Consider the following 23762-nt stretch of genomic DNA (forward strand, 5'->3'; position numbering starts at 1 on the left):
TGTAATGATAGATGTAAAATGCTTAGATAATTATTGGTATAGAGTTATTTATGTAATGTTGAATGTTATTTTTTGCCTGTATATCTAGTCATGCATTGGTATACATTCAGAGAGAGAGACGCTTGGATCACTGTTAACCAAAAGTTAACACTGGATTATTTCTCTCTGGTAGGATTCTGAGCTATGCGTTAATTTCTATACATTTGTGCTTTTCTGAAGTGCTTAAATTTTAATAATTAGCATAGATCATTTTAGGAAATAATAAAGTCATTATCCTTAGAAAATAATATAGTGAAGACCCAATAATTCAGGTGAACAACTGCTTCTTCAACGCTTTGTCCTGTGTTCTCTACACTTTGAGATACATCTTTTCTCAGACTATGGTTGCATAATTATATCGGATCTTTAGTTCCCCAATGGCCTTTATTTTTACTGCTTTGCTATACCTGGACTCTACTTTTACTTTTTAAAATATGATTTATAAAGGTTCAGAAAAAAGTACTGATTAATTCCAGCAGGAAGAAAAACACAATGATAAAAATTTCTTGGAAACGTAAGAAATAAATAGGCACACAACAGGAGGCCATTCTTAAATGTAATAATATGCATAACTGCTCTGAAGATGAAGTTACTCATAGTTCATAATATTAGAAGACAGAAAAGACTTTAGTTCGATATAAAATATATTTAGTTATGTACATATTTCTTAAGAGATGAAAGATTATTTCCTCCAAATGTCTCTTAAAATTAAGAACACAGTGATCTAGAATCTTGGTTTGCCTTCAGCAGAGATTCTGTCTCTGAAGTGAGTTGGCTACTTTCCTTATCTCACACCACTGAAATCAATGACAAAGAGAAAACTCTGGACACAACTTGATTCTACTTAACATCTATCTTTCCAATCAGTATTTGAAATGCAACTCTCTCTCCATTGATAATGTTGACTTGATGTTTAAATCTAAATAATCTGCATAACCCCGGTGTTTCCTACTTTACCTTACCTCCTATAACAATCCCTTCTTCATTCCCATTTCTCATTTTTTCTAAGTCCTTTGTTTAAAAAATGCTCACTTCTTTATAATTTTCTTATATTTAGCGTCTGCTTAGTTACTCAGAAAACTACTAATGAAATGATCTTGATAAAAACATTATTTTTTTAGCTTTTTCAAACATGTCCCCCAACCCCAAACTAAAATATCCCCTACCTGTCCTTTCTGCTTAGATTCCTAAATTTCATATTCTCAGCTTCAGAATGCTACTGCTTGACCCCTTTAAGACAAAATCAGACTTTTCTTTTTTCACGAACATTTTTTGACTATGAATGAGCTTTCCTGTTATTTTACCTAGTGCCAAACATATCATGTGGAAATGTAAAATAAATTATAAATGTATTTAACATTCAGAAAATTCTCTATTTATAAATAGATGTTCTCAAGTTAAAGAAGCATTTAAATATATAGATAACAACAAGGCATTTTTACCCAGGGATTATACTGATAGAAATATCATTAAGAAAAGCAAAATAAGGAAAATAAAAGTTTAAGTTTTTTTTAAAAAAGCTTAGACTCAGTGGCATCTCTGTCAGGGAAGCAAATATACAGACTTTATTTAGTCTACTTAGCTCACACTCCTGGCTGGACAGATTTAAATGATGTCTTACAAATAAATTTTCAGACAGTATTCCATAGACAAACAAATTTCACATATAACATATACAAAGGACAGACATATATACGTATTCTATTTCATTTTTGGATTCATTCATCTGCTGGCTAAGTAGATTATTTCCCTTAAACCTGGTTATAGAATATTATGATGAAAGAAAAATGGATGTTGAATAAGAGACTTGATTTCTATACCTAATTTTGCTATTTTGCTGTGTAATTTTGAGTAAATCACTTAACCTCTCCTGGCCTCAATTTATTTTATCAAGAAAATGACAGAATTATGTTGTGATTCCTGAAGTGCTTTTGAACATTAAAAGTCTTTGAATCTGTAATATCTTTTTAAGGAAAAAAGTATATTAGTACATTGCGAAATGTTATAAGGAATAATTAATATGTAGTTTTTAGTTTTTGTTCGGTAATTTCTAGCAGCTTTATTATACTTTTTTAGAGCATTCTCATATGTAGAGTAATAGTTTCCAATAATGATGACCTCCAAAATTATGTTTAATAACTATTTGAGTTACCTGGGAAAACTTAATGGGAAAAACACAAAAGCATCCTGTTTAAAATAGGCATATGTTTTTTAGAAATTAAATTGGTTTTATAAATTCATCTTGAGAACTGAAAAGTTAGTCGTGTTTATCATCATTTCTCTTTTCCCATTTATTCTATATTTTAAAAGCATAATCCAACTACAAAGGCACAATTCAACAAGCTTCCAGTTATTAATATTTCTTATTTGTTTTCACATTTTTTAAAATGAAAAACACTCATAGCTTCCCACTCTAAGAAAGGTAGAAAAAATAACACTTTATAGCTTTCGAATTTCCTTTTAAATATGAATCAGTGTTGCTTTGGCACATAAAAGGACAGTTTATAATGGTTACAGATGCATAATTATTATAAATACTTATAATAGTATATATCATTCTTAACTGGAAGAAATGACAAGGTTCAATGTATATGTTCATTCCTAAATGTTAAAATGTTTGGAATAGACGTAAGTTGTATGTATTAGCATTATGAAACACCAGTTGTAAAATCTAAGAAAACTTTTCTTAAAGGTCTATATAAGATTGATTCTTTTGAAGTGGTTCCTATGCTTTGAAGTTAACTAAAAACTCATATTTGAACAAATGAAATGAATTATATGGAATGCAGTTGAGTTCTTCGTGTGTTTTATATTTTCCGTGGTATCTACAACCAGGCAAATGTTTTTGCTTGCTATTACAAAGCTACTCTAAAGAATCTTGTGAATTTGGAATTCCAATCCATTTTAGATATTTTAGCAATGCACCTCACTGACCACAGGGATGTGTCTTTTGCCCAACTTTTAATGATTCCATAAGGTTCAATGTGAATGGTCTCTTTGCTGATTTCCTTTTTTCTTTGACAGTTACAGATATCTTCACTTCTAAGACTCAAGTTTTCTCCTTTTAATTCATAAACCAATATTAACATTTCAGTAAAGGGTAATTTATCATATATTCAGCAAAAATAATGTTAAGTATTAGTAAAATGATTTAATTGCATTAAAACTTTTCTTTGCCATGACTCATTAGGACACATAATGTAACTTTCTCTCCTCATTAACTTCTTACCTATAAAACTCCAAAACAGCTTTAAAAAGTTTGCATTGACTTCCTTCTATTTCTATATTTGATTTTAAGACCAAGATGATTTGTGCATTCTTGTTCCAGAATGCAGTTGTTGAAAACTCAAGGTGATAGGAAAATACTATTACAATGGTATTTCGCTTCAACAACCTAAGCTTTCTCTTGTCTTTAAACCTGTAAGTTTGGCAGTACTGAGTCTGCTACCATGCTTGAAGGAAAAGCCATTCCTTCTCCACTGTAATTCTTAAGCTGGCCACTGCAGTGAGATCTTAAGCTGATCTCACTGTTGCTGATGTAAACAGAAAATATACAATACCATTTAAACCTCTTAACAATCCACTGAGTTAAGTATAATTATTAATCTCATTTTACAAAGGAGAAAACTCGAAGATAAAAGTTATATAATTCAGATATTAGTTGGAAGAGCTGAAATTTGAATCCAGATAGTTTGATGAGAAGTAGCTACTCCAAACCTGTCATGAGATACAACAACTATGTGGCTATAAAATTCTGATAATATCAGTGGAGTTGCTGGGGTTGAATACTGTCGTTTGGGGTGCATCTGAGCATACCATATATCCAGATTCTAATTTCCCTATATCAATGACTACTGACAAAGTTAAGGTAGAAGTTTCAAATTTAAGTGGCTAAGATGTGGATTTCAACTACTAAGGGTTAGAATATTTAAGTTCTAATCACTTCCTTTCATATCTGAGACTGCATCTGCTTTGTTTGCTTGTGTTCTTTGTTGTTTTCTGTTTGTTTTTTGAAGCCAAGTAGGAGCTTATAGGCTACAAATCTTGGGGAAGATTAGGTTGTGAAAGTTGAGAAAGCGGGCTAGAAATCATACAACTCACTGAGTTAGAAAAATTTTGAAGGTAACAGCTCAGTCAAGCTTTCTCTCTTACCAAACACATGCACTGGCAAACAATGCATGTTTAATGTATAAGACTCTGATAACTCTAGAAATCATTAAAATATAACAAATTTTTCTTTTAAATCTCTCTTTGACATTGGTATTTTATATTGTTGATCATCATCTACTTATTTTTTTTCCCAAAATTCTTTATTTGTTTTATGTGCCTGTTCTCTCTTCCAAGGGAAGTCATAAGTTTTCAAGGTCAAGGTCCTTGTTCCTATTTACTTTGGAATCACTCACTTTTAGAACTTGGAACACAGTGAACAGAAAATCAAGGCATGCTGACTCTCTTTATTGCTACATGGTGCAAAGTAATGTAGAAATCTCTTAAGAATTGCATTCTTATATATTTTAACAAAGCTAGATATTTCATAAAAATGTAAACACATCAGACTTATTTGGGATAGTTATACATTTTACAGTAAAATATTTAATGAGTGTTTTTATGAAACATTTGTCACAATTCTCCATCTGGGAAATGATTATCTCACACCAAGAGAATAAATTCATTAAAACAAAAGTTTTCCAGTATTTCACCTTTATAGAAAAGATAGTTCAGCAGTCTCTTCAAAAGTTGAGGGATGGAAAATATTATACTCTTCTTTATGGGTTATCAAATATTTTTAAATTTCTGCTTTAATGTTCTAATTATAGCCAGCAATAGAAAGCTAATGCACAAGCCATCTGTAGATCCTGTCAGCATTACCTTCAAACCATACCCAGATGCCCACTATTTTGCTCCATCAGCTCCTACTCAGCTTCAAGCCACAATCATACCTTCCTTGCCTAGACTCCTGCACTGGACTCCTGATGTATGTTCACCTTTACTTCCTTATAGTTAATTCCTATTAAAAACTTGTCTCAGATCTTGTCACTCTCTCAAAACTCTCTAAATTGAGGGCTTCTTAAATTTTACACTGGCCTACAAGGCCTTATAAGGACTACCAGGCACCTGCCATCCCACCTGCTCTACTCTATGTGTGCCTTTCAGAATGCATTTATTACTACTTCCCTGCATTCCACTGCATTCCAGGCACTCTGGAAGCTAGCTAGTCATTGCCTAGGCAAGCATGGTCCCACCCTGCACATGCCATCCCATGCTATCCCATGTCTGGAATACTCTTCTCTCATGCAGTCACATGCTTCACTCACTTTCTTCTATTAGGCTTCTGCCCTCCTCAGAGATATTCCCTGACCACTTTATGTAACATAGCACTCTCTTTCCCACTTCTCCCAATCCTCAATATCCTATTTTAATTTTTTCCATCGCAACTATTACACCCTGAAATACTGCTTAGTAAATAAAATATAATGTTAATACTATACTATATATACTATATTATATAATACTAATTAATATTATATTAATAAATACAAATATAAATATACTTAATATTTTCTTATTGGGTGTCTCTCAAAAAAGGACCATTACTCTGCTTATTATATATAAGTCCCAGGAGGGCAGGATTTTATCTATTTGGTTCACTAATCAATTCTCATTGTCTAAATTAGGACCTGGCATATATTAGGAGCTTGAGTCAAATAAAGAAGTACATGTGTGAATGAATGAGTACACAAAACTATATTTATATTTTACTCTATTCCTCTACCATTCCTAGCATGTTTACATGCATATTTCAGAAATCATTTTAAGATGTTATATTCAATGAAGCCATATGGTTAAACTTACATGTGGATCATTTCTTCTATTAAAAATTAAATTGCTCTTTCAAGCAGCTCCCCCTTTTATTATTTTATGATTTAAAATTAGTTAAACCTGGTGAAGTCTTTAGTACTATTTAAAGGCAAATTACTGTTTAAAGTCAGTGGCTTTCAAACTCTTATGACTATGAACCACAATTTTATACAACAAATTGATGTTTACCATATGCATTCTGAAAATTTCTTTCCTCTTTCTCTTCTGTTCTATTTCATGTGTAAATGCCTCCCATGACCTACTGCATTATTTTCATGACCCGATTTTTTTTTTCATGGAGCATAATCAGTTGTCTGAAAAACATCACTATAGAGTACAAAGGATAATATGCAGAATTCTCAGTGAATTAGTATTAATGTAACCAACTATTTTATACCCGCATAATCTGAAATAGGTACACTATGAATAGTAAATGTGATTCTTTGAAACAGAATGTTCCATAAAGTGAAAGAATGTGGAATTAAAATATGTTTTTTAAAAAAAGAACTAAAGGAATTATGACATTAAAGCAGAAAACTATCACCTTAAAACTGAAAACATCTAAATGTAAATGTTATTATGTATTTCCTCAGGGAGAATTATAATTCTTAAACAGCTCTCTTACATTTATCAGTTTTTATCTGTAACCAGTAGATGCCAAAAGTGAATGAAGAAGTAATGAGAATCTTTCAGTGGTATGACCATTCTCTCCCTTTTAGCCTGAATGAAAACAGATATATTTTGCCCAATACACAAATTATTCCTCTTCTGTATTAATTCTTCCCCTGAAATACTTAGCACATTTTTATCTTCCACTATATGTTTATCTACTACCTTATATAAACTTATGACCACACACTTGGGTCATTAAAATACAGTAAATCATCACTTAAAATTATCTATAGGCTCTACGACTTTAAGCAAAATGATATATATAATGAAACCAATTTTACCATAAGCTAATTGATATAAAGAAGAGTTAAGTTCCTACAGCATCTCATCAATGTAATAATGAAACAACATTGAAAGAAATGACATTACAGGACACGTTGTAACTTCTTAAGAAGTTTACTGTTATCCTATCTCTCTTAATCTGAATCAACTTTCAGAATACTACAGATTTATTGTCCTAAACCCTATTTGATTAGTTTGATTACTCAAACTGCTTCTCCTGCCATGCAAAGCCTTCTCAAATTATGTTTTTGTTTTTAGCCTTGTTCAGCGTTAATATTTGTGATGGTCAGTGTTATGTGTCTCGTTGGCTAGGTTATACCATCCAATTATGCAATCAAATACTCATCTACATGTTGTCATGAAGTTATTTTGTAGATATGATTAACATCCACAATTAGTTGATTTTATGTAAAAGAGGTTATGCTGGATAATTTGAGTGGGCTTGATATAATCAATTTATAGACCTCAAGAACAGAACAGAGACAGAATCTCCTAAAGAAGAAATTCCACCCATGGTCAGCTGCTGTCCAAGGGTATTTAGCCTGCCCTTTCTGATAGCCTGCCATATATATGTCAGACTTGCCTGGCCAGATCCCCACAATTATATAACCAGTTCCTTAAAATAAATTGTGTGTGTGTGTGTGTGTACATCCTACTAGCTCTTACTAGTTTTGTTTCTCAGAAGGAATTTTGGCTGATAAAGTACTTTACCATTATTAGTACTTTCTGCCGCAGCCCAACTCCTGTCATATTCATTTTGTGTCTTAGACCTTACTGACTCTGCGCTCATCTTCCTCCAGACATCTCAGCTTGAAATGAGTCAAATGGTTTGACCCTTGGAAATCCTACCGATTCAAAAATTAGAGATTCTATTCTCTGAATGTAGCTTTCTGTTACATGCCATTTGAATGGCGTAGAACATGATGTCCTTTTTATGTTAGTTATTTTTTATTAAAGTATCTTATGACAATAAGATCCATAAAAATATAAACCATGTGTCATATAACTGAAGCTTCACCAACATTCATGAAATTTTAGCAATAACACTTTATACATAACAGCCATTTAAACGCATGAATGAATAATCAAGTGTTACTACATACATAAAAAGAAGCAAAGCTTTAATTCAGATAGATTTCAGAGTTTTAGTCTGGTTTTATCTTACTAGCTTTCCGACAGTAGGCAAAGTACTAATCTCTTATGTAAAATGTAAAGTTTTCTCTTATGTAAAGATTAATAATCTCCATAGTGGATCATGGCAAATATTAAACTAGATCATGTAAAAACACACCAGCATATTGCCTGGCATACTGGGACTAAATGCAATATAAGTATTTTGTAATTACCTTGGAAAGGTTATTATGCATTAATTCATCAAATATATATATGAGATAGACACTTGGTAAGTTCTGTGAAAAATTTTTAAAAAATGAATGATTGCTAACATTTATTGAATAATTATTTTATTCCAAATACTCTTCTAATATTCATCTAAGTCCATTACACGTCTATACCAACTCTATTTAGCATTATTCCTGTTTCCAGATTGAATAACCATAGACAGAGAAAGGTTAAGTAATTTGCCCAAAGACCCACAGCTAATACGTGTTGGACAAAGGATCTAAACCAAGGCAATCTAGATCTAGGTCTGTAGTTTTTTTTTCTGTTGTGCTGAGGTACTTCCTGTGGACGCGGATCTGATTTTTAAGTGGCATGTACTCTAAAAAACTACAGAATTTTTTAAAAAAATAACTACTAAATGATCAATTTTAAAAGTGCCATGAAGGAGGGAATTCAGAAAAAAAATGTTCTTCAAATAGTTTTAACATTACTTGGTATACGTGACATACATTATCACTTGGGAGGCTACATTAGAATAAAAAAAAACCAACCTGCTCTTCCATATTTTACTGACTCCAGTCTGGGAAAATATTTCTGTGCCCTCTATTTCATGTGGGATGACTTACAGCTGTTATGCACCTGTGAATTAGCACAGGCAACTTTTTCATGCAGACAAGCAGATCTCCATTGTCACGTGAACTCTCAAAGTTAAAGATAGTTCTAATTAGAATCTTTCGATCCTATATAAACCACGTTTTCAAGACGAGACATTTCAATCCCATATAAAAATAAATAATCTGCGGTGGTTTCACCGGAAGGATAGAATTCTAGTACTATCGATATTAACAAAAACTGAGCATGCACTTTAAAATAGTAGTGGTTTTCTAGATTAAATTTTTTCTATATAGTTTTCATATAGTTTCTCAATAGCTAAGGAGGAATATTTGTAGAAGAGATGGATAATATTAACTCAATTTTCACCTTCAGTTAACTAAATTTTTCATGCTAAGTTATAGCAAATCCTCATATTAACTTTACAGATAAATTCATAAGCATTGTAATGGTTTCAAGTACATTAGTTTTACAAAGATAACATATTTTTTTAAAAGGAAAATATTTTAGAGCATTTTCTTTGCTGCAAAGTCAGCAAGAAAACATAGCTTCTGCACTCTACAAACTCACTGTTGAGTAACAGATGTGGGAGAACTTCTGCATGGCCTTTTAAAAAAAAATTATTTATTTAAATTAGTTTCAAGTATAGTTAGATGGCCTTTTAAATGTTTCTTCCTGCTGATTTGGACTGAGACTAGCACTCTAGAGGTTCCTTATTAAACACCAATGACTTTCTCTTCAATAACTTTTTAAATTTTTTCCTGAAATAAATCTTCATATCTAATCTCATTATATCCCAGTATATACTTTACTAATCCATGAACCCTTAGATTCTCTTATAAATAATTTTACCATTTTCTGTTTTCTCCCATGCTGTCTCCAAAGGTTAGTTGCTTAAGTCTGACCCACTCTCATATTCCAAAACCCAATGCTTTAATTTACTTTTGTCTCTTACAAATTTAAACTCAGATTTCTCTGAAATCTATTTCAGTTTAGTGCTTACTAAACAAAAAATAACACTTTTCTTTAAAGACCATTTTGTAAATTGCATTCAGTTGTTTGTCGTGTTTTCCAACAACAATGAATCAAATCTTTAAAGACACGGAAAATAGATTGTTTCTATTTCTTTATTAAAATGAAGTAACCTGAACAAAAGATTCACCAAAAAATGTACTCCTTTCTGTTTTCTTAATAATTTTAGGGGTTTTTTTTTTTGACTCCTTTTTTGGATGATAATTACATTCATTAAAATTGAAGCTTACTTCTTTCATATCCGGGTTAGTTTTTATGTTTGTTTGTATAATACAACATTAAAATGTTTTTAAAGAACACTAAACTGTTGGTTATTTTATTTCCTATAGGCCATGATATTGCAAATAACTTTAACAACAGCCAAAATTATTAAAAGAAATATGTGTGTGACTTAAACAAAAATTATAAAGAATACTTTTTTTAAAATTACTTATTTGGAGAGAAAAATAACTTAACATAGTACACACTACAAGATTATTTTATTTATGCAAATTTTGTCAGGAATTATCTACCAGGAAATGCAAATTCATAAACTTTCTAAGATCAATCATGAATGAGTAATAATAGTATAACAAATAAAATTCAATAATATCATATAAACTATTTTACCTTTGCATTATAGGGAATGTAATGTTTTGATAAAGCTTCAGGCGTATGCATCCATGTTTTGTCTGCAAAAAAGAATACAAAGTGTTAAATTAAATTATAGTTTCCAAGAGTGTCATATTCACGTATTAGCATTTGTAAGGAATATAATATGGGTGGGAGAATTTCTAATTCTGAGATTCTTTTGCTAAAACAAGAAAGAATAAGTAGCCAGATGTAAGAACGAGGTACCTGGAAAGTGATTATAGAATTCTCTCCTTAGTATAAAAGTCTCTGCTTTTCTTTTTAAATGTCTTCAAATGAGTCAAACATTACTGAGTTTTTTAAAAATATAAAGAAATAATAACAGCAGTTGGGCTATGACTATATCAATTATGTGATTAATTATGTAATATCTTTCTCTTTTTACTTTATACTCCCATGAATTACAGGATATTTTTCTTAATTCCCTAATCAATAAAAAGTAACCTTCTCTTTACTCATTATTATTATACTTTAGCAAATAATTAACTATTTAGTAATAGGAAATTTTAATATTAAACTAACAGAATTATGGTTGAGATGGCAGAGTAGGAAAAACATTGTGCTAGCCTCCTCCCACAAAATTGCACCTCAAAATTGCAACTAAACTTCAGAACAACCATCACTGAGGACTGCCTGAAGTCTAGCTGAACAGAAGTGCTATGACTAAGGATAAACAGAAGTCACATGGAGATGGGTAGAAGGGGCAAAGGTGCGGAATGGGCTGGTCCCACACCCGTGTGGTGTGGCAGTTAAAAATTGGGAGGGATATCTCAGCTGCAGAAGTCTTCTCTGAAAAATGAAGGGTACTACTAGCCTCACATCAAGTCCCCCAGCCCAGGCTTCTAATATGGGGAAGAGAAGTCCCCATAACTTCTGTCTGTGAAAAACAGTGGAGATTGTGGCAAGTGAGAATGGAGGACTGCTGGAGTCACAGGTGTTCCTTTAAAAGAGCCCACACACACATGGACTTACTTGCTGATGGACTGACTCACTCTGACTTCCAGTGCTGGGGCAGCAGCTCAAAAGACACCAGGGATATAGGGGAGGAACTAAAGTGACTGACTTCAGAGCAAGAGTTGGGAGGACAGCTTTCTCCAAGGCAGAAATGCTGACAAAGGCCACTATTCCTTTGTTGAGCCCCCACCCCCATCCTCACCCAGCCGGCACACATAGACTGGAGCCATAATTGAGCTTCCATCAACCTCGCTAATATGGTGCACCCCACCCTACCCTGAGACCCCGCTCCCACCCAATTTGTGGGCCAACCCAAGTCACATCCAGTGGCTTTTCTATACAAATGATCTGTTTTGGCTCATGCTGTGGACTTTTATAAAATCTCTCAAAGATTCACAAATCCTAGTCAATTGGCATCTGCCCTCAGTGTGATGCTTACCTCTTGCTAAGCAGCCCCAAGTCAGGCTCTAACAGCAGCAGGCCTCAGTCCACAGTTTAGCCTCTGTTAGGCATCTCCACACCTAGCACAAGTGGCCACCATCTGCAGATCACTTTGTTGTTCATATCAAGTGGCTCTAGGCAGGACATAGGCTGACTTTGGCTCCCAAGAGGCTCCAGAACCAACACATCTGGTAGCAAGCTTCAGACCACACCAGAGCACCACCCAACCACCTCTACAAACAACACATCAAAAGGGCAGATTCAGCAGAGACCAGAGCCCCACTAAAGCAAATCCTGCTCCATAGGGTCAGCACCTGCACAATAGCTCCTCCACTGTAGTCACCTACCAGTTCTTATAACAAATCAGCCCAAGGGTCAATCCCTCCCATTGACATCCCAACAGCAATCAAGGTTCAACTACAACAGGAGGGCACACACAAACCCACACAACTAACACACCTGGAGCACCTGGCTCAGGTGATGAGGAAGACTGCACTGCTGGCTCCATGAAGCACCTACTACTTAGGCCACCCTACCGAGACCAGGAGACATAGCAGTTCTACTTAATAAGTAGAAACAAACACTGAAAGGCAGTCAAAATGAGGAGACAAAGAAACATGTCCCAAATGAAAAAACAAACAAAGCTCCAGAAGAACTAAACAAAATGGAGATAAGCAACCTACTACATGCAGAGTTCAAAACACTGGTTATAAGGATGCTCAATGATCTCAATGAGAACATCAACAAAGAGAAAGAAAACATAAAAATGGAGGTAGAAAACATAAAAGAGAAACAGTCAGAAATGAAGAATACATTAGAGGAAATCAACAGTAAATCAAATGAAGCAGAGGATCGAGTTAGTGACTTAGAAGATATAATAGTAGAAAACACCCTATCAGAACAGCAACAAGAAAAAAGAATCCTCCCCCCAAAAATGAAGACAGTTGAAGGGGCATCTGGGACAATACCAAGTGGACCAACTTTCGCATTATAGGGGTAGCTGAAGGAGAAGAGAGAGAGCAAGGAATTTAAAACTGATTTCAAGAAATAATGACTGAAAACTTTCCTAACCTGGTGAAGGAAATAGACATACAAGTCCAGGAACAGCAGTGTCCCAAACAAGAGGAAACCAAAGAAGCCCACACCAAGACACATCATAATTAAAATGCCAAAGTTTAAAGACAAAGAGACGATCTTAAAAGCAGCAAGAAAAAAGCAATTGATTACCTACAAGGGAGTTCCCATTGCAATGTCAGCTGATTTCCCAAAATAAACTTTGCAGGCCAGAAGTTATTGGCACGAAATATTCAAAGTGATCAAATCTAAAGACCCGCAACCAAGATTACTCTCTATCCAGCAAAGCTATCATTTAGAATCGAAGGACAGATAAAGAGCTTCCCAGACAAGAAAAAGCTGAAAGAGTTCATCACCACCAAACTAGTATTATAAGAAATGTTAAAGGGACTTCTTGAAAGGGAAAAAAGTCAAAAATATGAATAATAAAATGACAATAACTACATATCTGTCCACAATTATTTAAATATAAATAAAGTAAATGCTCCAACCAAAAGACAGGGTGGCTGAATGGATAAGAAAACAAGACCTTTGCATATGCCTACAAAAGACTCATTTCAGATTGAAAGACACACACAGACTGAAAGTAAAGGTATGCAAAAAGGTATTTTATAAAAATGAAAACAAACAAACCAAAAGCTGGGGTAGCAATACTTGTACCAGACAAAGTAGACTTTAAAACAAAGGCTATAACAAGAGACAAAGAAAGACCTAGCAATCCCACTTCTGGGTATTTACCTAAAGAAAACCAAAACACTAATCTGAAAAGACATATGTACCCCTATGTTCACTGCAGCATTATTTACAATAGCCAAGATATGGAAGAAACTTAAGTGTCCATCAATAGATGAATGGATAAAGAAGAAGTGGTACATACCTACAACGGACTATTAGTCAGCTATAAAAAAGAATAAAACCTTGCCATGTGCAACAACATAGATAGACATAGAGGGTATTATTATGAGTGAAGTAAGTCAGATAAAGACAAAAACCATATGATTTCACTTATATGTGGAATCTAAAAAAAACAAAATAAATGAACAATCAAAACAGAAACAAACCCATAGATACAGAGAACATTTTCATGGTTGCCAGATTGCGGGGTAGGGATGGGTGAAAAGAGGAAATTGGTAGTTGCAGGATGGTCATGGGGATGTGGGGTATAGTGTGGGTAGTGTAGTCAGTACTACTGTGTTAGCTATGTGTGGTGTCAGTGGGTGCTGGATTTGTCAGACTGATCACTTTGTGAGTTGTATAGGTGTCTAGTCGTTTTGTTGTACATTCGAAACTAGTATGATGTTGTATGTCAACCGTAATTGAAAAATAAATTCAATTTTAATAACAAAAAAAAATTTTGTTATTAAAAATAATAAAAATTAAAAAAGAAGGAAGGAAGGTAGGAAAGAAGGTAGGAGAGATATTTATACTAAGAATGTAATGATTTTTTTCCTGTAAGTTTATACTTTTCTGTTTCCTTATACTGTATATTTATTGTTTTTGAAATCAAAAATAAATGGTCTTCTACTGTGTCCAAAAAATAAACAACTGCATTTATGTAAAATTGAAATAAGTCAATTTAAGTTCTTTTAGAAAGCAATATAATATTAGAATAATTATTTTAGTCTAAATTTAGAGAAACATTGAGGATCTATTATCAGGATTTTTTGACAGAAATAATCTTAATTTAAGGTGTTCCTTAGTTTAGTATAATTGAATATTAGAAATAAAAGTAACTAAAATGATAGAAGATATTGAAACTAACATATATTATTGAATTTTATATATTCCACATAGCTTCTCAATTATTTTGTTGAATTCATAAGTGAGAAAAAAGCAAAAAATATTGTTTACATAAGCCAAATTGTTATTTTTTAAATGCATTTTTTATAGTAAAACTTCTCAATCTTCAAATACGTTGCTTCTTTTAATAAAGTTTTATGAATATTTTATTCCTCATGGGAATTAACAAATTTAGAATCACTATTATAAGGAGAATAATATCAGACATATTTTACCATGAAAAATATATATCCATACTGAAAGAAAATATTAGAATACTAACAAAGTGTTTTCAACATTCGATTCAGAACATTTGAAAATGGTGTTAACAGAACCTAGTTTGATAGCATTAATATGTTCTTCTGAAACTGGAAAAATGTAAAGACAGAAAAAAATGGCATATTTTTCTGAAATGTCAATTATTTTATATCATTTGAAGGATAATGCATTATATTTATATTAAACATGATTCTGGAGTACAATGCAATATTCACAAGAATTTCTAAGGCAAAACATAAGGAATCAATGAATCCCATGTTCACAGTGTATTTCAGGACTATTCCTGACTATGGAAGTGGATATGTGATAGCTGTAGCTGGGTGAAACATTTTGAGAAGCAATACATTCCAGACTTTGAAAAGCAATATTGACATATATTGACATTGACATTAATGTGTAAAACTCTTGTTTCTCGTATGAATTTTCATTTTAATTATCATTTTCTTTTAAAGATTGCTACTGGATAAGTGACACAATTAATTCAAGGATAATTTATACTTAAATTTGGGATATAATCTTGCCCTCATATATTAAAAGAAATAAATAACAATACAATAAAAACACCAAAATAATGAGAACAACAAACACCTGCTTTTAGGAAACTTAAAAAGATAACCAATTATTTTTTTCATCTCTTAACTCAATTTTTTGTCATGTTTCCTTTTCCAGACATACAACACTTCTTGGAAAGGATGTAAAATCTGACTGAAGTCTGAATATGTTGGCTCACTCCAATCCTGAGGCGGATAGATAACTGCTTTCTCCTGTAAGCCACTATTATTTGAAAACTGATATTACCTCTGTTATACTCTTATACTGCAGTGACCAAGAAAGGGAATAGGCATATCCAACTGTTACTGGTGACAGACTAAAATAATTACAATATTAAATTACTGGTGGACAAGCAGCAGTTGTTACAATGACAAAAAAATTATATCCACACAACAAGTACTGATAGTTCAGTGGTTCTTCATTACAAACCTCTAGTATAAGTAGTATATATATAGAACATGTTCCCTTCCTTGAAATTAAACTATAATCACATATTCAATAGTGAACATTCACATAAAAGGAGATGCCAGCATTTCAAAATATTTAACAATTTTCAAACCACTTTCACTGCTAGGTCAATAAATCTAGATATTCAAAATGCATTTAGATTAAGACCTCATAAAAACAGATGCAGCAATTTCTTTATTCTTGTCCTATCAGAGTTTAATGCTTTGAGTGTATTAAATTTAAAACTATATGTTGTTGAATGAATGGATGCATATGAATGGATCACAAAAAGAAAAGTAATATTTAAATACTGAATTCTAATCATGACTATGATTATATCTACTCATCAGTATGTCAATTGATAAGGATAATAAAGTATAATTAGTTGCATTATTTAATCACATTTATTCTCATGCTATGTTTATGCTTTTTTACTAAATTATTCATTTTTATGTAATAAATAAAATATAGGATTTTTTAAAAATTCAAAGAGAAAGCTCACATAGAGAAAGGAGTTATAAAACAATGTTGATTAAAATTTAATTAATGATTATGAAGTTAGACTAATTTTTATATAACTATTCAAAACTGTACAAAATGAGAAATTCTAATACATTCAGTCTTTTCAGAATCTATGAGCAGCTCTAATACTATTAGATCATTTGCAAAGAAATCAGTGAAATACCTAGCTAATTCAATCAAATAGCAGGCAAATTACTAATTGGAGAATTTAATAAAAAGAGAAAATAAAATTACATTTAGGTTTAAGATAACAATCTCTTTTCCTTAGGCTTCTGAGGCCCTGGATGATTTAGCAATGCTGCACATGATAATTAAGTAAATTGGATACCTATGAAATAAGAGATAAGTTTTTAGTGATAGAAGCCTGTCTTACTAAACACTGTGTTTAGAGTACGGTAACACGGTGTTTGTAGATGCTAGTTATTGAAAAGATAAATTGAATTATATATTCTCTAGTGCTATAATTAAACTCCCTATTGTCAAGACATATGAATTCTCTCATATAATTCAAGTTTTCCAACTCAAATTAAAATTCAATCAAATAGTGCTATTGGTTGAAACTAGGAGCGAGGCTCTAATAATTTTTCCCTAACAATCTCACTATATGAGAGAATCAGAAGCAATTGGTGAACTTAGGGTGGAATTTCCAGCATCAAGCTCTAAACTGGAATTCGAGTAAAATATTAATAATTTCCAGATAAGGATACGCAATCATTAAATCTGAAAAAATAAGAGAAGTCAAAAGAAATTTAAATACAATGAAGCAAAGTACGAAATAAGTACTTATGCTTCTTGATTCTCTAAATCGGAGGTCCCCAATCCCAGGGCCGTGGACCGGTACTGGTCCATGGCCTGTTAGCAACTGGGCTGCACAGCAGAAGGTGAGTGGCGGGCGAGCAAGCAAAGCTTCATCTGTATTTGCAGCCACTCCTCAGCCCAGCATCCCTCCTCAGCTCCACCTCAGATCATCAGGCATTAGATTCTCATGGAGCACTGGTCTTTGGTGCCAAAAAGGTTAAATCACTCTAATTTTCCTCATGGTTGTTATTCCCACCATCTTCAAATGAGAAATATACAATTGCTAGTTACTCATATTACCATCTAACAGTTGGAATTTCTCAATGAAAAAGCCCTCCAGATTCCCTTCAAATAAAGAGTTAATCAGAAATGTGGAATTTCAACTTTAAAACCATCAGAAAGAGAATCGTAGGAAAATAAAAAGAGAAGGTCCAGAAGGGTTTTTTAAAAATAAGATAGTGTGATTAAAGTGATAAGTTGATATGTAAGGTTTTTTATTACTTTACTAGAAATACTTCATCTATTAGATAATTGTTTCTAGATTATTTTTTACTAGTAAAAGTAATAAACAAAGAAACATTATTTTACTTTCAGTATATGTTTTAAATCAGAAGCAAGCTACAGAGCACAATAAATGTCACTTTGCCTTTCCCTTATTCAGAAAAGTAAAATAATAAATTCCTATCTTCCAAGGGTTGAAAAGTACCTGAAAGATCACATTACCTAAATCCCTGCTAAATACATTAATCCTCGGTACTACATCCAAATAAACACCTCTCATTTCAGTTACAAAAAAAGTTAATACTTTGAGTAATTCCATTATATTTTTGCACAACTTTCTTGGAATTATTTTTCCAACATTCAATCAATGACTGTATAATTTACACCTATCTGTACTGTATTAAACTTAGTCCCATGATCAAATGATGGCCCTTCAAATACTGAAAGACAACTCTTATAGAACCATACCAAGAGTTCTCAGCCATGCTTTCCTGTTGCAGGGCTGAAAGTCCTGAAGTCATCCCAGCCTTTCTCATCTGGGCATGTTACAATGTGTCAACTAGTCCTTTAAAGAGACTAGTTGTATCTGACTTGCATGGGATAGAACACAACAATCTATTCCCTGGGTTCTGGACTGTTCACTATTCATTCATGCATTAGAAAATGAACTGGAACCTTTGATAACGACACTGTTGACTTTATTCTTCGGCTATTTTTTTACCCACATAACACTTAAAGTACATCCTCCAAATAATAACATTATATAAATAACAATAAAAATGTTAGATTTCCTTAATCCATGTTTGGCAATTAACAGTATCTTATTAAGTTTATAGTGTATAATATGACCTAACCAGTCATCTCCTCCATACATATCTGTAATCCTATCATGTCAATTATCTTCTACAGCTTTCAATCAACTAAGAACTTGAGCAGCCCTGTGTGCTTTCTCTCCCAATTCAGTGACAGCATGTTAAACAGGAGAGAGCCTTGTACCCACCAGAGATGAAAAGATACATTATTTTACTTTCACTGAACTAGATAAAACTATCAAACTTTCCTATCTTTCCTATGAGTATATCATGAAATATTTTGTCAAATGCCATTTATTGCCCCTTAAAAAAAAATAAAGCTGTTTCTTTCATTCTTGTAATGATATTACATTTTTGTTTATTTTAAATTCCTACCTTAAAATTGTAACAAACATTTTAGTTTCATTGCTATCAATTCACCTATCATCAATCTTCACATATTATTCAATTAAAAGTAAAGCGCATGCACACACATACACAAGTGAATTTAAATATAAACCCAGGGAATTTAGTATTATTGTATGGCTATGTGAGGTGAAGTTAGGATTAGTTTCAAATCACTTTATTTTTTTGTAGTTTCACACCACAAAATAAAATTGTCAGAGAACATAATGTCACAAATGTATTTTGAACTAAGTATATTAAGTCCACTCTTTCATTAGAGTAATAATCAAAAAAAAAAAAAGGTTAATTGATAATATGTTGCTCTCTTTTAACTTCATTCCTGAACCACAGGAAAAAACTGATTTGGTAACAGGAAAAAACTGATTTCTTAACATCTCTGCTTGCTTTTCATAGTAGTATTCATTTTGACCACCCTGGGTCCATTAAATGGGCACACTTACCTTTCTTTCTGCTAAAAGCACGGTTCATGATGAGAATCAGCCAAATAAATGTTCAATTCAATCACGTTTTATATCCTATAAAAATTAGAAAATATCGAAACATAAATAAAAGAATGTTAACCAACCTCTTTTATGAAAATGTATTTTAATCCCAAATTCTTTTAAAATATTTTAATGTTTACAAACCATATTCCAAAATCTTCCAGAGGACACTGGTTAGGAATAAACATAAGTACTCAGTATTATGAATGGCACGACAGATAAGAATATTTCAAATGAAACTTTCGAAAATTCTATAATCTTCTTGTCTTTTTCCTATTATACATCCATCATTAATTATATTTATCTACAAATTTAAGAAGAAAAACTCTAGTAAGCAGACCAAGACTGAGGAAAGAGCTACTCACAAAGTTTATAGAGGACAGTGCTTGTATCTGACACATGAGCCAACAGAGAGGGAGAGAAATTTCATAATTCATAGAACATCAATTAGACTACTTAAGAAGTATCTTGCCTTATAAGTAGAAAAAAGTTAAAGTTAGAATTAATGATGCTTTGGCCCTACTTAACAAGTCTTAAAAACAAGACTCCCCAAATTATACTATTTCCATGTAACTTCATTGTATCTCAAACTAAGTTCAAAAGAATTTTAAGAGATATAAAAATATTCAATACCCAACACAATAAAATTCACAATATCTAGTAGCCAATTTAAAAAAAATCAGGTATGCAAAGAAGCAGAAAAATACAATCTACGATGGGGAGAAAAACCAATTAAAACTGATTCAGAAATGATAGATAACAGTAGTGGTAGGCAAGGCCTTCAGACACATTCCATATGCTCGAGAGGCTAAGAGATTAAATAGTTAATAAGAGATAGAGAAGATATTAAAAAACACCTGAATCAAACTTCTAGAAATAAAAAACCACGATGTAGTAGATTTCAAAAAAATACACTAGATGACACTAATGTCATATAAGGCATTGCAGAAGAAAAAAGTACTGAAATTGAAGACACGGACATGGAAACTATCTAAAATGTAACAGAGTATAACAGGAAGGAAGGAAGGAAGAAAGGAAGGAAGGAAGGAAGGAGGGAAGGAAGGAAGGAAGGGAGGGAGGGAGGGAGGAAGGAAGGAAGGAAGGAGGAAAGGTCACTAAATTGTGGAAAAACTTTGACTGGTCAAATAGTCTCTGAAGCAAAATAAAGAGAGCAGAAAGACAGAAAAATATTTGAAGAAATATAGGCTGAGAATTTTCCAAAAAGAAATGAACCCAGAGATTCAAGAAGTTTAACAAACCCCGAATACCAGAAACAAGAAAAAAAAACTACACCATAACACATCAAAATCAAATTGCTCAAATCCAGGAACAAAGAAAATCTTAAAAGCAGCCCAAAAAAGAGACATTATGTACAGAGGAACCAGATTAGAATGGCAGCAGTTTTCACATCTGAAATACTGCAAACTAGAAGACAAAGGAACAACATCTGCAAAATATGGAAAGGACCAAAGCTTAATCAAGAAGAAACAGAAAATCTCATTATATATGAGGGAAAGTAAAAGTGATTTTTTTAAGGCCTTTTTTGAATTTCTTTACAAAACACTATTATATATTTTTGCTTTTATCTTTCTTAAAAGTCTAGAGGAAAGACCCTATATTAAATATTTATGTTGTAAATATCATTAAGCAACCTTATTAATTCATTTGATATCTATAGTAAATCTGGCTATGTTCAAAAATATAAATGAAATATTTAAAGGTGATTGAGAAAACATTTTATAATTCATAATTTATTGAAACATGATCATTCCAAGTTTAAAGCCAATTGGAAAGAATTTTAAATCTCTAAATAAAAATGTAAAAATATACCAAAAACATTAAAGGTAGGTCATTAAATGAATTATTTTAATCCCAAATTTTATTTAAAAATCAGTAACCACATTGACAGAACACTGCGAGGCCAACTGGTATTCATTACCCTACAAATTTAACCTTTTATAAGCCTAACTTTAAAAAAAGTTTAGCATCGACAATCATTTTTTTAAATAAATCCAGCATATCCACGTTGGAAAACTGATTTACCATAGGAAATCCACTGATATTTATAGATTAGTTCAGAAGAAGTTTAGTGACTTTTTAATGAATGTCAGTTTCCTGCTTTGCAACCTGCTGCCCAAACTCTTATTTAAAAAAATAATAAATTAAATCATATTATTATGACTGAAGAAACTATATATGGTATGAATATGCAAACCTGTAAAACAGCTGGTTCTGAATTTTATTTTTATCCTTATGAGTGCATTTAAAAGCAGATGTTCCTAGAATTCTTTCAAGGTTAAAAATTTTTTTAAAAATCTGAAAATTGATTGCAACATAGACCACATTAATGTAAGTCATAAATCATTTTAAAATCTTGTTCACCAAGAGATCAGAGATAATGCTAAAATAATGAAGTCTAATCATTAGGTTTAGTTCTAGGAAGGTAAACTAGGCGAAGTTAAAAAAAAGTTGCTTTTGTGAATGCACACAAGATGTATTTTCTCAAACTGTTTGTGTGCTTTTCTGAATATTTAATTCAAAAGGTAATGAGAAAATGTCAAGACAATTTTAGATCCTGAATTAATACCTCCAGGTTGCTAAATAATAAAGTAATGGCTAACTATTAGAACTTCATTGCTTGCAATGGTTAATAAAAGCTTCCAAATTCTACTTCACACATTTCTAACACTCTTTTTGATCTAGTAAGTGTCTATTGTAAAGGTTCTCTCCTTAAATCTCCAAATTGTAAGACATCTTATAATATTCTTTTTCATTGTATTTTATGACTGTAATTTGTAAAGGTCTTTACTTTTATAGATGAATACTATCTAAGTGTAGCCAAGAAAACAGGTGCAAAATTTGAGAAATTTCACATTACCAGGAGAGGAAGCCGTGTGATATGTCCTAAAGAATATACATTTATAATTTTCTGAAATTCCCTGACTTGGGATATAAATGATTATCATTATTTTCCTTTTTTAACAATATTGACCCACATCTCATAATACTCATAAAAAATCCTTTGGTCTTTCAATAGATACATTTTGAGACCACATTATGTGACAAGCATTATAGGAGTAAAGAAGTAAAAATAAATATGATATGGTCTTTGTTTTCAAAGAATTTTCCATCTTTGAGAAGAAGAGGGAATGGATGTGGGACTCTGTGGATAGAAACAAGCCTTATAGAAGCAGTAGATACCAGTGAAAATGAGTGAATGAAGCACAGGATGACTGCTATTTTCAAGGGGAAAGCTGCAGAATAGATGTAAACAGTCATTTCCCAGAGGGGTAGCGGCTAAGGGTGAGAGGAGGAAAGAAGATTTCAGGAAGAAGGGCAGAACATGTATGGTGCGTGGTTATTGTGGGCAAGGGGCTCCTAGCCACATGGCTAATAGCCTTCAGGGAGCCATCCATGGTCCTCACTGAAGTCTCCTCTAGGATGTTCTCCAACACCCTTGACTGGGAGCGGGAGAAGGTCTACGGGGAGCACTTTGGGCACCTGATAGTGTGTCCAACTCTTCAGAATGGCTTATACATGAGAAAATCTTAATATACAAGATCCAGAAATACCAAATCTGTCAAACAAAATAAAAAGGATCTGAATTTCCAGCAATGCCAAGAATGAAGTCAAAATAAAGTCTAGAATGAATAAAAAAGAAAAATGGGCACAAACAGCCTTTCTGACAATGAAAGCTATGACATCTGAATCACTTTATTCTGACAATAACATCTGCTGTAATGATGAGGTATATTCAAGTCATTTCCATAGCTGTAAATCTTCTACGTATTTATTGCACAATAAATATCTCAGCAGTAATTATGGCAATGTTGGTATACCACAAAATTCCATGCAGAGATTGGGTACTCTAGAGATACCCCTTGTTCGGTGTATTGCACTGGAGGTGGCACTACTACTCAGATAATGAGGACGAGGACATTGATGAGTCCTTTTTGTGCCCTTAGTGTTACCAGCACTGGGGTCACTGACCCTCTGAGGATCGAAATTAAGAGAGTGGGTGAAATAGTTTTGCAAGGTTTATTAAAGCGAAAGCTTGATGAACCATGCGAGCGCACTCCAAGAGCATGGATGTGGCTCCCCGAGCTCCACTGGCATTGCGATGTTATGGGTTTGGAGGGTTAGGAGATGGGTTACCTTTAATTGAGGGAAGGAATATTCATAAATCTTTCTGGACTGTGGAATGGGGTGGAAATTTCTGAGAATTGGGTTGCCATCCCCTTTTTTGGTC

At 32.7% G+C, this 23762-nt stretch overlaps 1 protein-coding gene across 13 annotated transcripts in view; it reads right to left on the reverse strand.

Annotated features, from left to right (window-relative positions):
* Positions 1 to 23762, reverse strand: part of GULP1 (GULP, engulfment adaptor PTB domain containing 1) — a 204863-nt gene that overhangs the window by 66849 nt on the left and 114252 nt on the right. For all 13 annotated transcript variants that reach the window (XM_023529005.1, XM_023528982.1, XM_023528972.1 and 10 more), the window contains 2 exons: positions 19472 to 19546; positions 10447 to 10508 (listed from right to left, as the gene is read on the reverse strand). In XM_023529005.1, coding sequence (XP_023384773.1) covers positions 10447 to 10508; positions 19472 to 19499 — 90 coding nt within the window. In that variant the 5' untranslated portion in view covers positions 19500 to 19546. The remainder of the gene's footprint in view (positions 1 to 10446; positions 10509 to 19471; positions 19547 to 23762) is intronic.

Source organism: Pteropus vampyrus, unplaced genomic scaffold (genome assembly GCF_000151845.1).
Source record: "Pteropus vampyrus isolate Shadow unplaced genomic scaffold, Pvam_2.0 Scaffold2, whole genome shotgun sequence".
Taxonomy (NCBI): Eukaryota; Metazoa; Chordata; class Mammalia; order Chiroptera; family Pteropodidae; genus Pteropus; species Pteropus vampyrus.